General features: G+C 44.3%; 3 protein-coding genes across 7 annotated transcripts in view; 2 read left to right on the top strand and 1 right to left on the bottom strand.

Annotated features, from left to right (window-relative positions):
• Window positions 1-18,552, top strand: part of ACYP1 (acylphosphatase 1) — an 820,450-nt gene that overhangs the window by 230,291 nt on the left and 571,607 nt on the right. The window lies entirely within an intron of this gene.
• TMED10 (transmembrane p24 trafficking protein 10) overlaps window positions 1-18,552 on the top strand; it is a 553,877-nt gene that overhangs the window by 41,766 nt on the left and 493,559 nt on the right. The gene's annotated exons all lie outside the window — the stretch shown is intronic.
• FLVCR2 (FLVCR heme transporter 2) overlaps window positions 1-18,552 on the bottom strand; it is an 81,314-nt gene that overhangs the window by 19,399 nt on the left and 43,363 nt on the right. For all 5 annotated transcript variants that reach the window (XM_050798797.1, XM_050798794.1, XM_050798793.1 and 2 more), the window contains exons 2-3: window positions 8,573-8,714; window positions 4,742-4,882 (exon numbers count right to left, since the gene is read on the bottom strand). In XM_050798797.1, the coding sequence (XP_050654754.1) occupies window positions 4,742-4,882; window positions 8,573-8,627 (196 nt within the window). In that variant the 5' untranslated portion in view covers window positions 8,628-8,714. The remainder of the gene's footprint in view (window positions 1-4,741; window positions 4,883-8,572; window positions 8,715-18,552) is intronic.

Here is an 18,552-nt window from a genome sequence, read left to right on the forward strand (position 1 = left end):
AAAGCCAGCAACACTTGCCCCCTCGATTTACTCCAAGGCCTTCAATTATTGCTGCACCTCAGCTCTGGGCAGTTGACTCATCGGCTTGGAGAACCACTTGGAAAGCCACTGCAAATACAATACCACCAGCTGCAGGACAGTTACTCCTCCTCTTAGTGAAATCTGGTTTGGACCAAAGAAGCAATGCTGGAAATCAGTAAGTTTACCAATGCAATAGCATTGTAGTCTGGCAATGGCAGATTGGCAGTCTGGAGGCATGTCATGTCTTTATTCTCAACTGCATTAAAAGCTTTCACTTCCATTCAGAACACTCTAATGGGAAGTAAGTGTCATTACTGTTTTCTAGTGGGGGTGGAGAGTATTAAAGAGATGAAGGATGGGCAGCACAGATGGGTGAAGGTAGTACACTCAGTAACTGGCAGAGCTGACACCAAAACTCAGACCTCCCATTTCTTACGAGCCAGCTCTGAACTTACGAGTCTAGCACTCAAGGCTCTTAACCCAACACATGTCCAAGCATGTCCAATATATGTGCCTGTGAAATGCTGTTGCCTGTTTAATTCCCAGCCACATGCTCTTTAAATGCATATAATTCAGAGCTAAATATGAACACTACATGTACAATGTAAAAAGTATGAAGTATTTCATTCTTCAAAGCCCAATATGAAACTGCAAGGGGATTAGGAGGACTGGGGTAATTCCGGAGGATTTCAAAGCATCTAGTTGAATTGACAGAGGGCATTTTAGAAAATTATTTTTGTTGGGAGGCCGAGGCGGGCGGATCACCTGAGGTCAGGAGTTTGAGACCAGCCTGGCCCACATGGTGAAACCCTGTCTCTACTAAAAACAAAAATTCCCTGGGTGTGGTGGCAGGTACCTGTAATCCCAGCTACTCGGGAGGCTGAGTCAGGAGAATTGCTCAAACCTGGAAGGTGGAGGTTGCAGTGAACTGAGATCATGCCACTGCACTCCAGCCTGGGTGACAGAGCAAGATTCTGTTAAAAAAAAAAAAAAATTGTTTTTGTTTTTGTTTGTTTTAATTCGGAACAAACACAGTAGGAGAAGAAAGCAAAGATTAACAGTTGGAGTAAGTGCCTATAGCTCTTGCCCTATGGGCAAGAAACTAAATCTCTAGAGCCTCAGTTTCCTCATGTCTAAAATGAAACAAAGGGCTTATGTCATGGGTTAGTTTTGAAAATTTTTTTTTTTTTTTTTTTTTTGAGACGGAGTCTCGCTCTGTCACATGTAAAGCAATTAACATGATTCTTCAATCAAAATTTTTTTCAAATCTGTGATTAAGTCTAAGAATCATTTTCTTTTTGGCAAAGAGCCCCACATGGACATCACATTCTCCAGAGTTTCCTTTCAACATTTTCAGCCAGCCTCTTGTTCACCCCAACTCTTATCCCCACTGCAGGCAGCTGCAATGTTAAGCAGTGCCATTGATTGTTTTCAACAAATGCCCTGGCAATAGGGCTTTTCCCATGAGCAAACTCCAAGTCAGGTCAAATAACGTGTCCTATGAACAGGGCTTTTCCGGGGACCTGCTAGGTAGGTCAAATAGTACTTCTCAGGGGTGGAGCGCCAAATCGACTTTGCTCCCTCCAGTGGCTATGAGGCAGTTGGTTTGCACAGCTCCATGGCTATGAGGCTGCTGGATGTCACAGCCCCATGGCTGCAAGGCTGTAGCAGTCAAGGCTACTGCAGAGCCTGGGAGAAGGGGATTGGAATAGGGCAAGCGAAAACACAAGGCCCACTGTTCTTACTGATATTTAGCCATTTCTCTTGAATAAACGCTGCTTGGATTGTTGCATGTCATTTGTTTAAAGTTCTGAAAAAATTCATTTTGACATTTTTTGCCATTGTTCTTGTTTTTATAGAGGAGTGGATTTTCTAAGGTCCTTACTCCACCATTCAAGAAGTGCTTTCCTATTTATTTCCTGGGTTATCATTTTATCAAATAGATAAGGAAAAGTGTCCAGGAGTACAGGATTAAAACTACTCTGTCAGATTAAAGACCATGTGAGCAACCAGCCATGCGAGAGGAAGGAGGAGGAGTAGCTTTGCTCCCCACAGCATGGCCTAGGCTTGAGCCCCTCGAAGACCAGGAGTAACAATGTTCCTGGTACATTTTGTCTGTTTCTTGTTCTCATGAGTCAGTGACCTGGCCCTAACACCAACAATCTCCAGCACTGAGGACCATAGCCTTTGGAATGGGACCACTGCCCAGTTATCACCACTGTCACCATTTTCAGCCACAGAAAATATTTATGAAGTACTCATCTGCCCTAGAATCCCAGGTGGGCCTCAAATACCCTCTTGTTAGATGCAACAAGGTTTATGGTTGTCAGAGGTCAATGCACTCACAATATCTAACTCTAGCAAAAGTAAAAGCTCTTAGAGTCACGGAATCCTGAGTCTACAAAGGCCCCCAAAGGCCATCTGGTTTCACTATCCATCTTCAGCCTGAGATCCCCTACAACATTCCCACCAAGTGGTTAGTCCCATCTATGCTTGAATACTTCCCAGTGATGGGGAAACTGTAACTTCCTTAGTTGGACGTCTCTAAGCTTTGGAAACTTTGTCTTTGTTTTGCGGATGAATGGGGAGACATACTCAGAGAATTGAGAAACTGGAGGAAATGAGGAATGGAGGATCGAGATCTTGAAGACGAACCTGGTCATCTATGGCTATTCCAGATGAAAGGTCACCTAATTTCTATGTATGCCTGAAAAACAGGATTGCCCCTCTACCAGGATGAAGCCACCTCTTATCTAGTGTCTCAGCAAATAAACGCTTCAGTTGATATAAAACGTATTGATGAGCCTAAAATGAAACTCTGGAACAATTCTAGGAAGGACCATCAGCAATTATAGAACAGGCATTAAGAATGCAGATTTTGGCTGGGCGCAGTGGCTCACACCTGTAATCCCAGTACTTTTTGAGGCCGAGGCAGGCGGATCACCTGAGGCCAGGAGTTTGAGACCCCAGCCTGGCCAACATGACAAAACCCCAGCTCTACTAAAAATACAAAAATTAGTCGGGCATGGTGGTGCATGCCTGTAATCCCAGCTACTCGGGAGGCTGAGGCAGAAGAATTGCTTGAGCAGGGGAGGCAGAGGCTGCAGTGAGCCAAGATTGCACCACTATACTCCAGCGTGGGCAACGAGAGGAAAACTCTGTCTCCAAAAAAAAAAAAAAGAATGAGGCTTTGGAGTTAGACGAACTTGTATTTGAACTCTGGCCCTGCCACTTGAAAGTTGTGTGACCTTGGGCTACTTATTTGACCACTCTGAGTTTAGTTTCCTCATCTGTTAAATAGGGATAATTTTAGTACCAACATCACGTAGGTGTACTGGAAGTTAAATAAAATCAGATATGAAAAGCACCTGGCACAGAGTAAGCACTGTTGTTGTTATAAAGCAATAGCGGCCGGGCGCGGTGGCTCAAGCCTGTAATCCCAGCACTTTGGGAGGCCGAGGCAGGTGGATCACGAGGTCAGGAGATCGAGACTATCCTGGCTAACATGGTGAAACCCCGTCTCTACTAAAAATACAAAAAACTAGCCGGGCGTGGTGGCGGGCGCCTGTAGTCTCAGCTACTTGGGAGGCTGAGGCCGGAGAATGGCGTGAACCCGGGAGGCGGAGCTTGCAGTGAGCCGAGATCACGCCACTGCACTCCAGCCTGGGAGACACAGCGAGACTCCGTCTCAAAAATAAAAAAAAATAAATAAAGCAGTAGCTTTTGAGTCTGTAGGCAACATGAAGCTGTGGCCAACTGGGGTTTCACTAAGAATAAGTCATGTCAAACTAATTTCATTTCTTTGTTTCATATGGTTACTGTACATGTCACACATTTGCTAACTCTTGGTTTTAATCAAACTTTAACTGGTGGATTAAATGACCAAATGTAGGCTGAATAGCAATAAAGGTGGGTAGATATGTAGCAGCTTGAACTAAGGGTACTAACTAATAGACTGGCATTCAGCTGGAGGACACTCTTTAGTGGAATGCCATGAGGCTCTGCCTTTGCCCTTGTTCGATCCAACGATCTTATTACAGGTTTGAAAGAAGATACAGAAAACACCATGCTGGGAAAGAAAGCCAACACATTAGCATTAAGATTCCAATTTATCTTTCCAAGAGCCAAGCAAATGAAATGAAAGAGGGATGTTGTTGTACAATCAGATAAAATAGAAGTCAATTACAGGATGAGGGAGGACTGGTTGAGGAGTGACTGATGTGGCAAGACACATATATGCATGCATGCATTAACTAATTTATGAATTTAGTAACTACTCAAATAGTCACTTGAGGACAGTCACTGCTGAGGAACTATAAAGATGAAAAACATAAATCCACAATCTTTGAGAGTTCAGTCTAATGGGGAAATAGACCTGCAAAATTTTTTTTTAATGACAGATGTTAAGGTGTATAAGGAATAGCATGGTAAGAGAGGGAAAGTTTTACCTACTACTGCTTTACAAAAGTGATACTGAGATGAGACTTGGAGGACCAACAGGCATTTGTCAGATAACCTGACATGGGAAGAAATTATTTTCTAGGTGGACTTTACAGCACATGCAAAGGCCCTTGGGCATAGCTGGGTCCTCTGGATTGACCCTAGACAACAACTTTCCAAGCACATTTGGGCTTTGGAAAGAATAATATGTGAAGACACATCAGGCCTCTTGTCTAACATTTCCAGTTCTAATGCATTCCTAGACACATTGGCGCCTTACCATAGGTGATGACAAGCAGCACAAAGTTGAGGTTTTTGAAGAGCTGGGCGATGGAACCTAAGTACGAGGCATCAGGAGAGGTCAAGGCATAGCTCAGGGATTGGGCCCTGCTGGGGGGATATTTAGGTTTCTCCTTGAACACTGAAAGGAAAAAAACAGAGATGGCTGGAATTTCCCATGGTCCCACCCCAGCAGAGCTGGTTCCACATGAGTGAAAGCTGCTCCATCATCTGAGAGGAGCTAAGACTCCCACAGGAAATATTAATTCTTCAATTAAACCCTTAACAGCCCTCTTCTTGAAGCTGCTTCTCATTGTTAGGCTGAGTGAATGGTCCTTTTATACTTTTTTTTCTTTTCCTTTTTCTTTTCGCTCTGTCACCCAGGCTGGAGTGCAGTGGCACCATCTTGGCTCACTGCAACCTCCACCTCCTGGGCTCAAGCCGTTCTCCTATCTCAGCCCCCTGAGTAGCTGAGACTACAGGCATATGTGCCACCACACCTGGATAATTTTGTGTGTTTTTCATAGAGTCGGGGCTTTGCCATGTTGCCCGGGCTGGTCTCAAACTCCTGAGCTCAAGCAATTTGCCTGCCTCGGCCCCCCAAAGTGCTGGGATTACAGGCGTGAGCCACTGCACCTGGCCTGATTACTTTTCCCTTTTCTTTTCTTTTTTTTTTTTTTTTGAGACGAAGTCTCGCTCTGCTGCCCAGGCTGGAGTGCAGTGGCATGATCTTCACTCACTGCAGCCTCCGCCTCCCAGGTTCAAGCAATTCTTGTGCCTCAGCCTCCTGAGTAGCTGGGACCATAGGCATACACCACCACCATGCCTGGCTAATATTTGTATTTTTAGTAGAGACGGGGTTTCGCTATGTGGGCTAGGCTGGTCTTGAACTCCTGACCTCAACTGATCCGCCCACCTTTGCCTCCCAAAGTGCTGGGATTACAGGAATGAGCCACCACGCCCAGCCCTGATTACTTTTTTTTAGTGACCTCTGGAAGGCTGAAATTATTGGACCTCTCAGGCAGTGTTCAAAGATCAAGGAAACTCATAATAACCAGCAAATAACATACCACAGAGAGCTGAAAAAACACACTAGCAACACAAAGCTAAAGCTTTGGGATTGGTGAGCCCAGTTAATGGCTTAGTGCCACAGCTCCTCCCAAGGGGAAAGGGACTATGTTGCCCATGCTTAGCACAGAGCATGGCATGCAGCAGCTGATAAATATTCCCTGAATAACTGAAAGGGGTCTTTTTCTGCAGGGAAAAAAAAAAAAAAATCTAGGGTCCATTCCTCGTTTCTCAAAGTCTGAATCAGACCTTTGCCTCATGATAGAAACAAGAAGATTAATACATGCTTCTCCATTGACTGTATTGATGGCCAGTCCATTTTCTAGAGGGCAGATCAGTTTAACTAGTTGTTTGGCTAAAGTGGTTCCCCTATTAAATCTAAATAAGTGGCCAGGAGTGGTGGCTCACTCCTATAATCCCAGCACTTTGGGAGACCAAGGCACGTGGATCTCTTGAGGTCAGGAGTTCAAGACTAGCCTGGCCAACATGGTAAAACATCGTGTCTACTAAAAATAGGCATGTTAAAACACTTTGTCTACTAAAAATACAAAAATTAGCCAGGCGTGGTAGCACACACCTGTAGTCCCAGCTACTCGGGAGGCTGAGGCAGGAGAATCACTTGAACCTGGGAGGCGGAGGTTGCAAGGTTGCAGTGCACCAAGATTGCACCACGTACTCCAGCCTGGGCTACAGAGTGAGACTCTGTATCAAAAGAAAAAGAGAAAAATTTCCAAATAAGCACCTTGTGGCCTCCTCCACACCCCAAAAGAATGTTCCTGAAAGGTCAGTAGACTGTCGCCACTTAGAGGAAGGCGTGGAAATGAAATTTACTCTCCTGGCAGATCAAAGGGGCCCTCCACCCAGAAAATGCCCTTGCACAGACTTCAGAGCCCTGCTTCCTCCTTCCATAGAAACTGTGCTGGATATTATAGTTGGGAGCCTCTCATCAATTGTCTTGCCTCTTCACCTTCCCTTCAATCGGGGGAAAGAATGCAAGGCAAAAAGTTTGCTTATCTTTACATCAGCAGGTGTTGGCTTAACGATTTGGCAACCATGAACCAGAATTCAGATAAGATTTTTCAGGTCTTTACTCAATTAGCGACTATCCATCTGTGCTTGATAATAAAATGCCCAAACAGAAATGTCCTACCTCCAGATTTTCAACTGCAAAGGACCAGGCCCTCATCTGCTTGAGAATTTGGAGCTGGACATATAATTTGAAACTCAAAGTCTGGCTAAGAGGCCCATGGCTGTATCATTCTTCCCTGCTCTCATCCACAGCTCCCTTGCTTCTCACCTTACCAGGAACACCAAGTCTCTGTCTAATACATTCTGCCAGCTTTTAAACCCATTAGACAGCCTTTCTCATCCTGGATTCTTGGCGGGGAACAACGCAATGAGAACGGTTGAATGAGGTACCCAATTATAGAACTGCTTGACTCTGGAGGTGGAGTCAGTAGGCAGGAATGAAACCTTTAACATGTGAGGTGGAACTTCCAGGTATTAGAAAGAAAGCTGGTTAACCTTTAGACGGGTGACTAACTGAAAATAAAAACCTCTGTCTTGCTGGTTCTAAATTTATCATAGCCCATATAATATCACCCAGCTGAGAAAAGGGGATGTAAATTTATCTTACCAAATACCTCAATCATTAAATGCACATGGATGTAAAATATTAACAGTAGTGGCCGGGCGTGGTGGCTCATGCCTGTAATTCCAGCACTTTGGGAGGCCGAGGCGGGTGGATCACTTGAGGTCAGGAGCTCCAGACCAGCCTGGCCAACATGGTGAAACCCCGTCTCTACTAAAAACACAAAAATCAGCTGGGCATGGTGACAGCCGCCTGTAATCTCAGCTACTCAAGAGGCTGAGGCGGAGAATCGCTTGAACCCAGGAGGCAGAGGTTGCAGAGAGCTGAGGTTGTGCCACTGCATTCCAGCCTGGGTGACAGAGCAAGACTCCATCTCCAAAAATAAATAAATAAATAAATAAATAAATAAATAAATAAATAAATAAATAAAACATTAACAGTAGTTATCTGAGGTTCGTGGTTGGGATTAACTTGTACAATGACAAGTTAATGGTCATTCCTTTCTCTATACTTTTTTGTATTTTCTAGATTTTTCTACAATAAGCATACATTACTCTTAAAATTTTTTAAAAAGCAGTAAAGAACTATGATCCTCAAGTATTTTCGGGTTAATCTATGAGATTATTAGTTTTATGGATCAATTTCAGTTTTGTTTTTTCAGAAATTTAGAATAGGGACATAGACAAGCTTAGACTTGAATCCCATCTCTGCCACTTACTAGCTATCTAATCTCGAATAGTTGATATAACTTCCCTTAAGTCTCATTTTTCTCTTTGTTAAATAGGACTGATAGTGGTACCTCACTGACAGGGTTGTTGAAGACTACATGAAATCAGGCATGCTCAGTACAGTGCCTGTGATGGCCTAAGTGCTCAGTGGGTTTCATCAAGGGGACTAGCAGTCTACCCATTACTTCTGATGAGGTAGGACTGGGAACTGGTTAATGACAATTAAACTTTTTCTTAGCCACTAACAAAGTGGATAGGACCAACTAGCATTGTGTCAGGACAACTGCCCAGGCTAAAACATTTGAAGACCATAAGAAGCCCAGACTCCAGTTTCTGTAAATATCCATGGTATTTCAGGGCATGTTCACACGGGTCCCACCAAGGTCAGCAGAGTCTCCCTGCCCCTTTGCCCCCTGCTGCCCCATCTGTCTACGAATGACCTTACCAATGAAGACAAGGATGAGGAGGAGAGTGGCCACACCTCCTATTATATAGAACATGATGCTGATGTGGTAGGCAAGCTTGTCCCGGTCTTCGACGTTGGGTACCAGAACAGGAGGGACCAAGAACCCAATCGCAATTCCAAGCTATAAGACAGAGACAACCAATCACGGTTATCAATGGCCAAGAGGTGGCAACACAAATGTAAAGAGATTCCTAATAAGAAATCTAATTCCCAACTTCCAATCCTTCCTAACACCCATGCAGGGATTATTTCTCACCTCAAAACACCAGGAAAATGTTTCTTCTGACTGACAATTTGGCTTATACATCCTTCTGACCACCCTCACTATCAATGCCTGTTACAAGAATGTGTAATTGATGGTCTCAACGCAGGCTGGCTCTTCTCTAGCTGCAAACTGATGAATGATGGTTCCTCTACTCCCATATCTGGAGTAGAGTAAAATAACATTGTTTCCTTGTGCTACTCCAAATTTTAGTTTCACTGAATCTGTTAACCCAGAGCTGAGAGCCCAGCTGGGGAGAAATTCTATACCCTGCAAGCCCAAGAACTTGCATTCAGTAAGAGTTGGAAGCCTAAAGCTGTTATCACATTTACAAGCATGGAAGCTTCAGTTTATTGTGTGAATAACATAGTAACTTCTAAAGCATCTATAGTGTGAAGTCACACATAACTGCATAAATTCACACACACAGGAGATAGGCACCTAAAAAATGGCTGTAAACACACACACACCCCCAACAAATTAAACCATTTCTTTTTTTTCTTTTCTTTCTTTCTTTTTCTTTTCTTTTCTTTTTTTTTTTTTTTTTTTTTTTGAGACGGAGTCTCGCTCTGTCACCCAGGCTGGAGTGCAGTGGTGCAATCTCGGTTCACTGCAACCTCCGCCTCCTGGGTTCAAGCAATTCTCCTGCTTCAGCCTCCCGAGTAGCTGGGACTACAGGCGTGCGCCACGCCTGGCTAATTTTTGTATTTTTAGTAGAGACGGGTTTCACCATGTCGGCCAGGTTGGTCTCGATTTCTCCACCTTGTGATCCACCTGCCTCGGCCTCCCAAAGTGCTAAACCATTTCTTATCTGGGTTGGAATTCAAAGTTCAGTGACCTGACCGATAACATGAGTTGAGTGTTTCTGAGGTCAGAAAGACTTGGCCTCAGTACTGACTGGCTGTGATACAATTCGCAAAAGCCCTTCTGCTGCACATAATATTGAGGTGGAAATGGGAAAACAGCTTGTGAACTCAGGCAAGCTTCAAATTCCAAGAGTGAAGGAAGATAAGTAATTCCTTTGTCGTAAGGTCTCATTTTTCCTTTGTTGTACTTGAAAGAGCTATTGGTAAAGAAACAATTTGCTTTCGCTCCTCATTTTCACATCATCCATCAGCTGCCAATCTGCTGACCCCCTTGATGGGTTTTTCAATATGTCAGTTACAGTCATTCAAGATGTTTACTAGTGGTTCTCAGTTCTGGAATATTCACAAAAGTGATCACTCATAGTTTCTGTGTAGAACTCGTCATACCAATATGTAATCAATTAACCAAATGCATCTTTAAAACGTACTCTGCCAGATATTTTAGGAAGTACCAAGAGGTACAGGGTTCCTGCCTTCAAGGAGCTTAATAATCTATTAGCAGGAAAAATGTTAAAACAAAAATACAACAGATAACACAACTGGCCATATTTGTGGGTTAAAATGATAGAATATTACAGTTTGAAAGTTCATCTGTAATCCTCTATTATAATTACAAACCCAATAATTACAGGAGAAAACAAAAGCCAGGTGAGGTTAATTGAGCTCTGTGACTTGTTGAGGGTCACCCAGAGTTCTCGCAGAGTGGAAATGAGAAAGCAGATCTCCTGGCTTCTCTGGCCAGTGCATCCTGGGCCAGAAGCCTTGAGAAAGGCCCAGGCAGGCAGGCTTCTGCAGAAGAGAGGCCTCTTTTGTGTCCTTGGAGCTTTAGCTGATCCTTGGTCATACTGGTTTGTCAGAGTCAGGCTTCTCAACTGCTCATCTTCAAGACTTTAATTGAAGGTAAAAACCAGCCACAAGCAGAGGGGCAAATACAACCTTCTTCATAGCTGGGAAGCTGGGCCCACTCCAGCTCATATATGACCTTCTAAGTACTTTGGAGTTGGAGGTCTGGAAGTTAAGTAGAATCTCCCAAGGTCCCATTTGCAAGAGTGAGGAAAGATACGACACCATCTGAGGTTCTGTGACTCTTTCATTTCCAAAGGAAAATCAAAGCTCTGAGGTCCCAACACAGGATACTTTAATTCCCAGTTAATCTTCTGCCCCAATAAAGAATCCTCCCAGCCGGTGTTACACTGTACGCCCTACTCCTCTGGGGCAGCTGGACTCTGTTCATTCCATCTGTACACTAAGCTTGAGGGAGTGCTATTCCACCCCAACTCCAGCTCTTAAGCCTTCCCCAGGCAGCAGGGTGGATGGGTGGGCCCTAGTAGTGGCCTACAGTAACCCCAGCTGGGCAGCAACACTGTCTCATGGTAACCTTTCTCAAGAAGGAAATTGGCTATGGAGGTACATTTATGCCCAGTGTGGAAAACCAAAACATAAGGATTAGAATGTAAGCTGCTTCCTCTTTTGTTTTTTCAAGACATATTTTTGTCCTGCTTCTTAAGAGCAGTGTTTAGGGAGAGTCTATTTCTAGTTCCTAGTTTATAAGTTTATAGGTCTGTCCCGTAGTTATGATGGATGGATGGATGGATGGATGGATGGATGGATGGATGGATGGATGAGCAGATGAACATTGGTGGAAAATCCTGTCTACACAAAGCTAGGAATGACACATCTCCCTATTAAGGTCCAGGTTCTTTCTACATTGTACTCATAGTGGTAAGAAAAAAAAAATGTGTATGGGAAAGTAAGGAGAGGCTAGGATACCCTAGTGTATCTTGAGCATCTACTATGCACTGAATATGTAATACAATTCATCTTTTAATTTAACCCCAATAACTTTATTTTTCATTAATTATTATTATTTTTTGAGACAGGGTCTCACTCTGTCACCCAGGCTGGAGCACAGTGGCACGATCTCAGTTCACTGCAACCTCCGCCGCCTCCCAGGTTCAAGTGATTCTCCTACCTCAGCCTCCCAAGAAGTTGGGATTACAGGCACCCACCACCATGCCTGGCTAATTTTTGTATTTTTAGTAGAGACAGGGTTTCCCCATGTTGGCCAGCCTGGTCTCAAATTCCTGACCTCAAGTGATCTGCCTGCCTCAGCGTCCCAAATTGTTGGGATTACAGGCGTGAGCCACTGCACCCAGCCTAACCCCAATAACTTTGTAACAACAAAAAAGAGAGAGAGGAAAAAAAAAAAAAAAAAAAAACCTTCTGCTCAGCACCCTGTCCAGGGTCACACAGGCAGCTAGCAGAGGAGCTGGGCTCCTAAGCCAGTTCTGTCTATGTCAGAACCCAGGCTCACTTTGCTGCCTTCCATGAAATGTTGGTGTGATACTAGTCAACACAGAAGTCTACATTTTCACCCATTTGAGTTGTCATTCATTTGATAGGAAACCTCTGGGGTACAAATCAGAGACCTGGGGCCTGAATCAGTGAAACATTAATTTAAAATGTGGGAGAACGCTGCACCCGGAGCGTTTGGCACCTTTCCTGGAGACCCACCTTGGGAAGGCAGATGAATGAATGTCACTGCTAACTGGTTTTGAGTTGACTTACATCCCTGCACTTGTTCTAGTTTTATCATTCTCAACAAAACACAAAGTCATGGGCAAAATACAAAATTCATGGTCAAACCAAGTCACAGTCTTAGCTCTTCTGGAACTTACTTTTCAAAAATTAGGCTCTCTTCATTTTTACCTATTCTATAGCAGTATTTCCCAACCTTGTCCCTTAACAAACATCACCAGTACCAACCCCGTTGTTATCCCTGAGGTCTGAGATGGGTACTAAATACCTGTATTTTCATATGCAGGCATCCCCATCATCATCAAGGGAGTTGAGGAGACACTGGCCTCTGGAAAAGTGTGGCTCATGCCTCCTAATAGTTTCCATGCAGCTCTGCTCCTAGCTATTTTCCATGATAGCCAGCCATCTTTGGAAAACGTGATCAGATCATGTACCTCTCCTGCTTAACACCCTGCAGTGACTTCTCCTTGCTTTAAATTAGAGATAAAAATCCGAAGCACAGCCACAAGGTTTTGCACATGGGCTCTGCCTAATGGTCTGACTCTTGTCATCAACTTGTTCCTCAGGACTTTGCTACACTGAGTTCCCTTCCGTCTTTCAAGTGACCACGGGGAGTTTGCACTGGCTCCCCTACCTGGATTAGAATGTCTCCCTGCTGTGTTTCAGCTAGTCAATGCAGATATCCTTCAGGTCTGAGTGCAAATCCTGCTTCCTCAGGAAGGTTGCTCTGATCCCTTACATGAGTTCGGTTTCCTGCAGGGGTAATTTTATATTTGTATGATCATTTAATGAACATCTGTCTTCCCAACCAGATTACAAGCTCCATGAGGGCAGGGCTCACACTGATCTCTCTGGAGCCTGGCACATGATAATACTCATCATAGTAAAACGTATGGAGCTTTACGTGGAGTATCTCAAGCCTCATAACAACCTCAGAAAGAGGGATCTAACATCGTCCCAATTTTACAGATGATGAGGCTGAGATGCAGGAAGGCTGACTGACTTGCCCAAGGTCACACAGCTCTAGGTAGCAAGGCTGGAGTTTTCAACACAGTGTTCCAAAGTGAGGTAAGCTTTATAACTATAGTTTACTTCATCCCAATAGAGGGCGTTTAACAAAAAATGTGATGAATGAAAGGATGGAGAGGCAGCCTGGGATATTTAATTTTAATTTTCTATTTTATTTTTGCCCTTTCTGCAAACTCAAAGGTGACCTCTAAATGCTACTGCAATGTCAGTAATCAGGAGCATTTCCAGAGCAAATGTCACAGGTAAAAACATGTCTATGTGGTCTGAGGGCCCTGGGTGACAGGGAGAAGCCATACTTTGAATGATGTGTCACTTGTGATTCTAGCTCTTGCATTTGGCAGAGCAAGAATAAAACCAGAAAATCATCAGGCTGCACCTGGGGTAAGATTTTCATACCCAGCCCATTACACAACACAACACACATGCTATGCAGGCTGTGAGATCCACGGAACCACTGTTTCCTATCCGCTTCCACCATCCACTGTCCCTATTCACCATTCACAAAGCCCTCAGTCACAATTGAATCAGAACCCTAGCACACAGATGCCCTCCTAAATCCTACCTATTCATGGGGCCAGAATATGGCCAGGCCATTCAGGGAGGATCCCAGAGCTTCCACAAAAGGCAAGGCAAGGAGCTCTGTGTCCACACAGTGGTAAGGGCTTCAGTCCAAATGGAACAGAAAAAGAACCGGTAGTCCCCATCTGAGCCTCTTGCTGGGTCCCAGGCACCTCATCCTCTTGACCCAAGCCACTGGCAAGGTGGATCCTGCTCTTGTTAGGAGACAACCACCTCCATAAACAGGTTCTCGCCTACCGAAACTCATTCCTCTCCCAATGTGCACTGCTATTCAGACAAACGCAAGCCTACCCCTAGGGCTGGGCCCCAATTTGCTCAAGCCAATTGGCTCATTCCTTTCCCTTGGGCACAGTCATTGGGTATGGCTGGACATGTTCCCTTAGATTTCAGGTCTCTCAGGAGCTATCTTCCTAGTGCTGAGTCAAAAATGTCCCATACTTCATAAACATGTAAAATGCCATGTATCAAATAATAATAAAAATATACATATATATAATATATACAAAATAAACACATATAAAAATATTATATATATATATATATATATCTCCCTTTATTGAGCCAGCAGCTTTCTTTGCACCAGGGTCCCTGAGGTTGAAGGCTTCCATCAAATTTGGTCTCTTCATGACCTAATCTGGGGCTTGCCTCATGCCCAGGCTATGTTACTTTTATTTTTTAAATTAAAAACAACTTTTTTTTGAGACGAAATCTTGCTCTGTCACCAGGCTGGAGTGCAGTGGCGCAATCTTGGCTCACTGCAACCTTCGCCTCCTGAGTTCAAGCAATTCTCCCGCCTCAGCCTCCCAAGTAGCTGGAACTACAGGATCATGCCACCATACCTGGCTGATTTTTTTACAATTTTTTGTGCAATTGGGGTCTCTCACTATGTTGCCTAGGCTGGTCTCAAGTGGTCCTCCCATCTCAGCTTCCCAAAATATTGAGATTACAGGCATTAAGCCACCGTACCTGGCCTTATGCTATTTTTAAATGAATCTCCCACTTCTTCTTTCTCCTTCAACATTTCTCAGAGACATCATCATATTAATATAGTGGTTAAAGGCTCAGTGTCAGGGGTCAGAAGGATCTCAATTCAAATCTTGACTCTACCAGTTACTAGAGCTTGACAAGTTAATTGACCTCTCTGTGTGTTTCCTAATCCACAAGAGGAAGAAAATACCATCTAGCTCATCAGGCTGAGGTTCACTCCCTGTCTGCAAGGTTGGCTCTTTCCCACACGCTCTCACACAGCAAGGTGACAGTCAGCAGAGGCCACTGGGACTCCCAAGATGCACTTGGTTTATTTGGGGAAGTCATACAAACCATCATCCTACCCTGGTTCTGCTTCACTTCCTTCTCTGGCTCCATCTGCGTGTCCTTCCTCAATTATCTTAGTCATCTTTGACTCTGCCCTCTTATATGTACTTCATCTCAGATCCTCCCAAACCCTTCTGCAAAGTTCTCCTTGAATCTGCCCTGTCCTGCTTCGGCCCTTTCTGCCTTTCTCCCAGGCAACTGTGATCTCTTCTTGCCCAACCTGCACAATGTACTCAGATCATGGTCCTCGGCATTGCATTGACCCCACCGTCCCTGCTCAAAGACCTTCAAGGTGTCAGTCCTCTCAGAGGAAGGAAGCAGGTGCAAACCCCTCAGCCACTGTTCTTGGCCATTGATTTGGTTTGGCTCTGTGTCCCCACCTAAATTTATCTCGAATTGTAATCCCCATGTGCCAAGGGAGGGGCCTGGTGGGAGGTGATTGGATCACGGGGGCAGTTTCTCCCATGGTATTCTCATGGTAGTAAGTTCTTACAAGACCTGATGGTTATAGAAATGTTTGACAGTTCCTCCTTCACACGCTCTCTCTCTTGCTCTCTTGCCTACCACCATGTAAGATGTGCCTGTTTCCCTTTCCACCATGATTGTAAGTTTCCTGAGGCCTCCCTAGCCATTTGGAACAGTGAATCAATTAAACCTCTTTTCTTTATAAATTACCTGGTCTCAAGCAGTTCTTTATCACAGCGTGAAAACAGACTAATACAGCTGTCTTTGCTAGTTTCAACCTTCCTTTCCTGTCCCTTCTCTCCTGTATCCCTATAAATCCCCTATATTCCAGCCAGATTGAACAAGTCATGATTCCAACCTTTCCATCATCTTGTCTATCTATACCTTTATCCCAAGTTATTCCCTTTTTAATCTTTCAGAGCCCATCACCATGTGAATTCTCTTACAGAGCTTTCCTTGACAATCCTCACTACGTGTGATTGCCTTGCCCTAACTTCCTCTAATCTTTGGGTTGTCAGCCATTTTTCTGAAACTTGCTAGTCTGGTGCTTACTTAATACATGGGTGTTGAAAGAATGAGCCACAGTTAACTGGCATGTCAGGAAAGCACCATTGCCACTGCACATTTGTCATGTGAGCCCAGAACTGTGGAAAGATGTGGTTGGAAATTTAAGTCTAGACAAGGTTCTCAGAGAAAGTTTGCTACTTTAAGAAGCATGGTTGAGGATCCTTTTAAAATAAGAGCCTCATAAAAGATACATTGGTGTTCAATCTAGACTTCCACACATCGGATTACTGTAAGCTCATTAACCCAAATGAGCAATTTTAAAGCATTCAGTATGATGCTGTCCTCACCAAAGGATGTTTTACATGATACAGTGATTAGGTAAATGTGTATATCTACATACCTCTCTGCACACTAGCAATGATTTTATGGCCTAAAGATTAATCTGAAGTTAAGTTCACAGAGTAGGACAGCTGAGGAAAACTTCAGCTGCACAGACACCTTGTGAGAAAGTGTTACTATGTAAAGGGGCATGATGGGTTTGGATATTGTCCCCTCTAAAGCTCATGTTGAGGCTGGGTGCGGTGGCTCATGCCTATAATCCCAGCACTTTGGGAGGCCAAGGTGGGTGGATCACTTGAGATCAGGAGTTTGAGACCAGCCTGGCCAGCCTGGTGAAATCCCATCTCTACTAAAAATACAAAACTTAGCTGGGCATGGTGGTGTGCACCTGTAATCCCAGCTACTCAAGAGGCTGAGGCAGGAGAATCACTTGAACCCAGGAGGCAGAGATTGCAGTGAGCCAAGATGCGCCACTGCACTCCAGCCTGGGCAACAGAGCAAGAATCCATCTCAAAAAAAGAAAAAAGAAAAAGAAATCTCATGTTGAATTGTAATCTCCAGTGTTGGAGGTGGGGCCTGGTGGGAGGTGATTGGGTCATGGGGGCGGATTTCTCATGAATGAGTTAGTGCCATTACCTTGGTGCTTGCCTTGTGATAAAGAGTTCTCCTAAGATCTGGCTGTTTAAACCTGTGTGGCATCTTCCCCTTCACTCTCTCTTGCTCCTGCTCTTGCCATGTGACACCCTAGCTCCACCATTGCCTTTCACCATGACTGGAAGCTTCCTGAGGCCCTGCCAGAAGCCAAGCAGATGCTGGCACTGTGCTTCCTGTATAGCCTGCAGAACCGTGAGCCAATTAAACCTCTTTTCTTTATATATCACCCAGCCTCAGATATTCCTTTATAGCAATCCAAAACGGACTAACACAAGCTCCATCTCCCAGGACGATGTCCACCTGAGGAATTATGTGGAAGTGACTTCCACACTCATTGCCCATCCCCACATCGTGCTGTGTGCAGACCACAAAGCTGGTACTATTTAGGCAAGTCAGCACACTCCAGTCCATAATTCTGTCGCTATAAATACTGCTCTCTACCCCTTGGCCAGCATCATTTAGATGTTTGTTTATACCTGCTAGTGAATAACTGACCTAGCAACATGGAGCATAAACAAGGACTCCAAGATCCCAAGTGGAAGAGACCAGGCTACAGTGAAGGCACTCTGCCAGGCAAGCTACCTTGGGACATGTGGTTGAGGTTTAGCACGGGGTCTTGGGATTGAGTCTATGGATGCCCCAAAAAGAAGCAAGGAGAGTCCAAGGTGGCTGCTGGGGCTGCGAGACACTGCAAAACTAAGAACCCACAGCTTGAGCTTAATCATGAGAATGAGCCCCCAGCACCCAGGAATGCCAGGCGGCTCCAAGGAAAATGCCACGGTAACCGATAATGTCCAGGCAAAGACTGCTCATATGACTGTTATTTGTGAAATCTCCAAATCCAAGACTTCTTTTGAAAAGGTCAACTCGGGATTAAGGAGGTGGCAGGCCTTCAGAGACAAAGACAATCTAAACAACCTCATTGAGTTGGTAGAAAATCACTCATGAAGAGAGTTTATGGATTTAAAGGCTAAGCTAAGATCTCTGAGAACTTCGGGAGTAGGGTCACAGCTGTCCAACTCCAGATTTCCTTAGAGCTCCCACCCCAGTCACAGGGTTTGTCCTGAAAGCTGTGGTTATGCTGGTAGCTTTTCCCGCCTTGACTCCTGGATTCCCTCAGTTCTTTTGAGGAAAGAGGTTAGGGAAATGCAGGAAGCAGCAGCTACTGAAATTAGGATAGCCTACAATCATTGATCCCTAGGGAAGATAATAATAGTGATGAGAGCTGATACACTGTGCTCAAAGCACTCTATAAATATATATACTCTTTGAATCATTTTATTTTTTAATTGTTAATTTTTTCCTTTGGGGGGCAACACTTCACTCCATAGAATAGAAGGAGTGCTCCCTTAATCTCTATTTTAAAGTGGAGGAAACTGGCATTTAAGTAGCTTGCCCAAGGTCAC

The sequence above is a fragment of the Macaca thibetana genome, chromosome 7 (genome assembly GCF_024542745.1).
Source record: "Macaca thibetana thibetana isolate TM-01 chromosome 7, ASM2454274v1, whole genome shotgun sequence".
NCBI lineage: Eukaryota > Metazoa > Chordata > Mammalia > Primates > Cercopithecidae > Macaca > Macaca thibetana.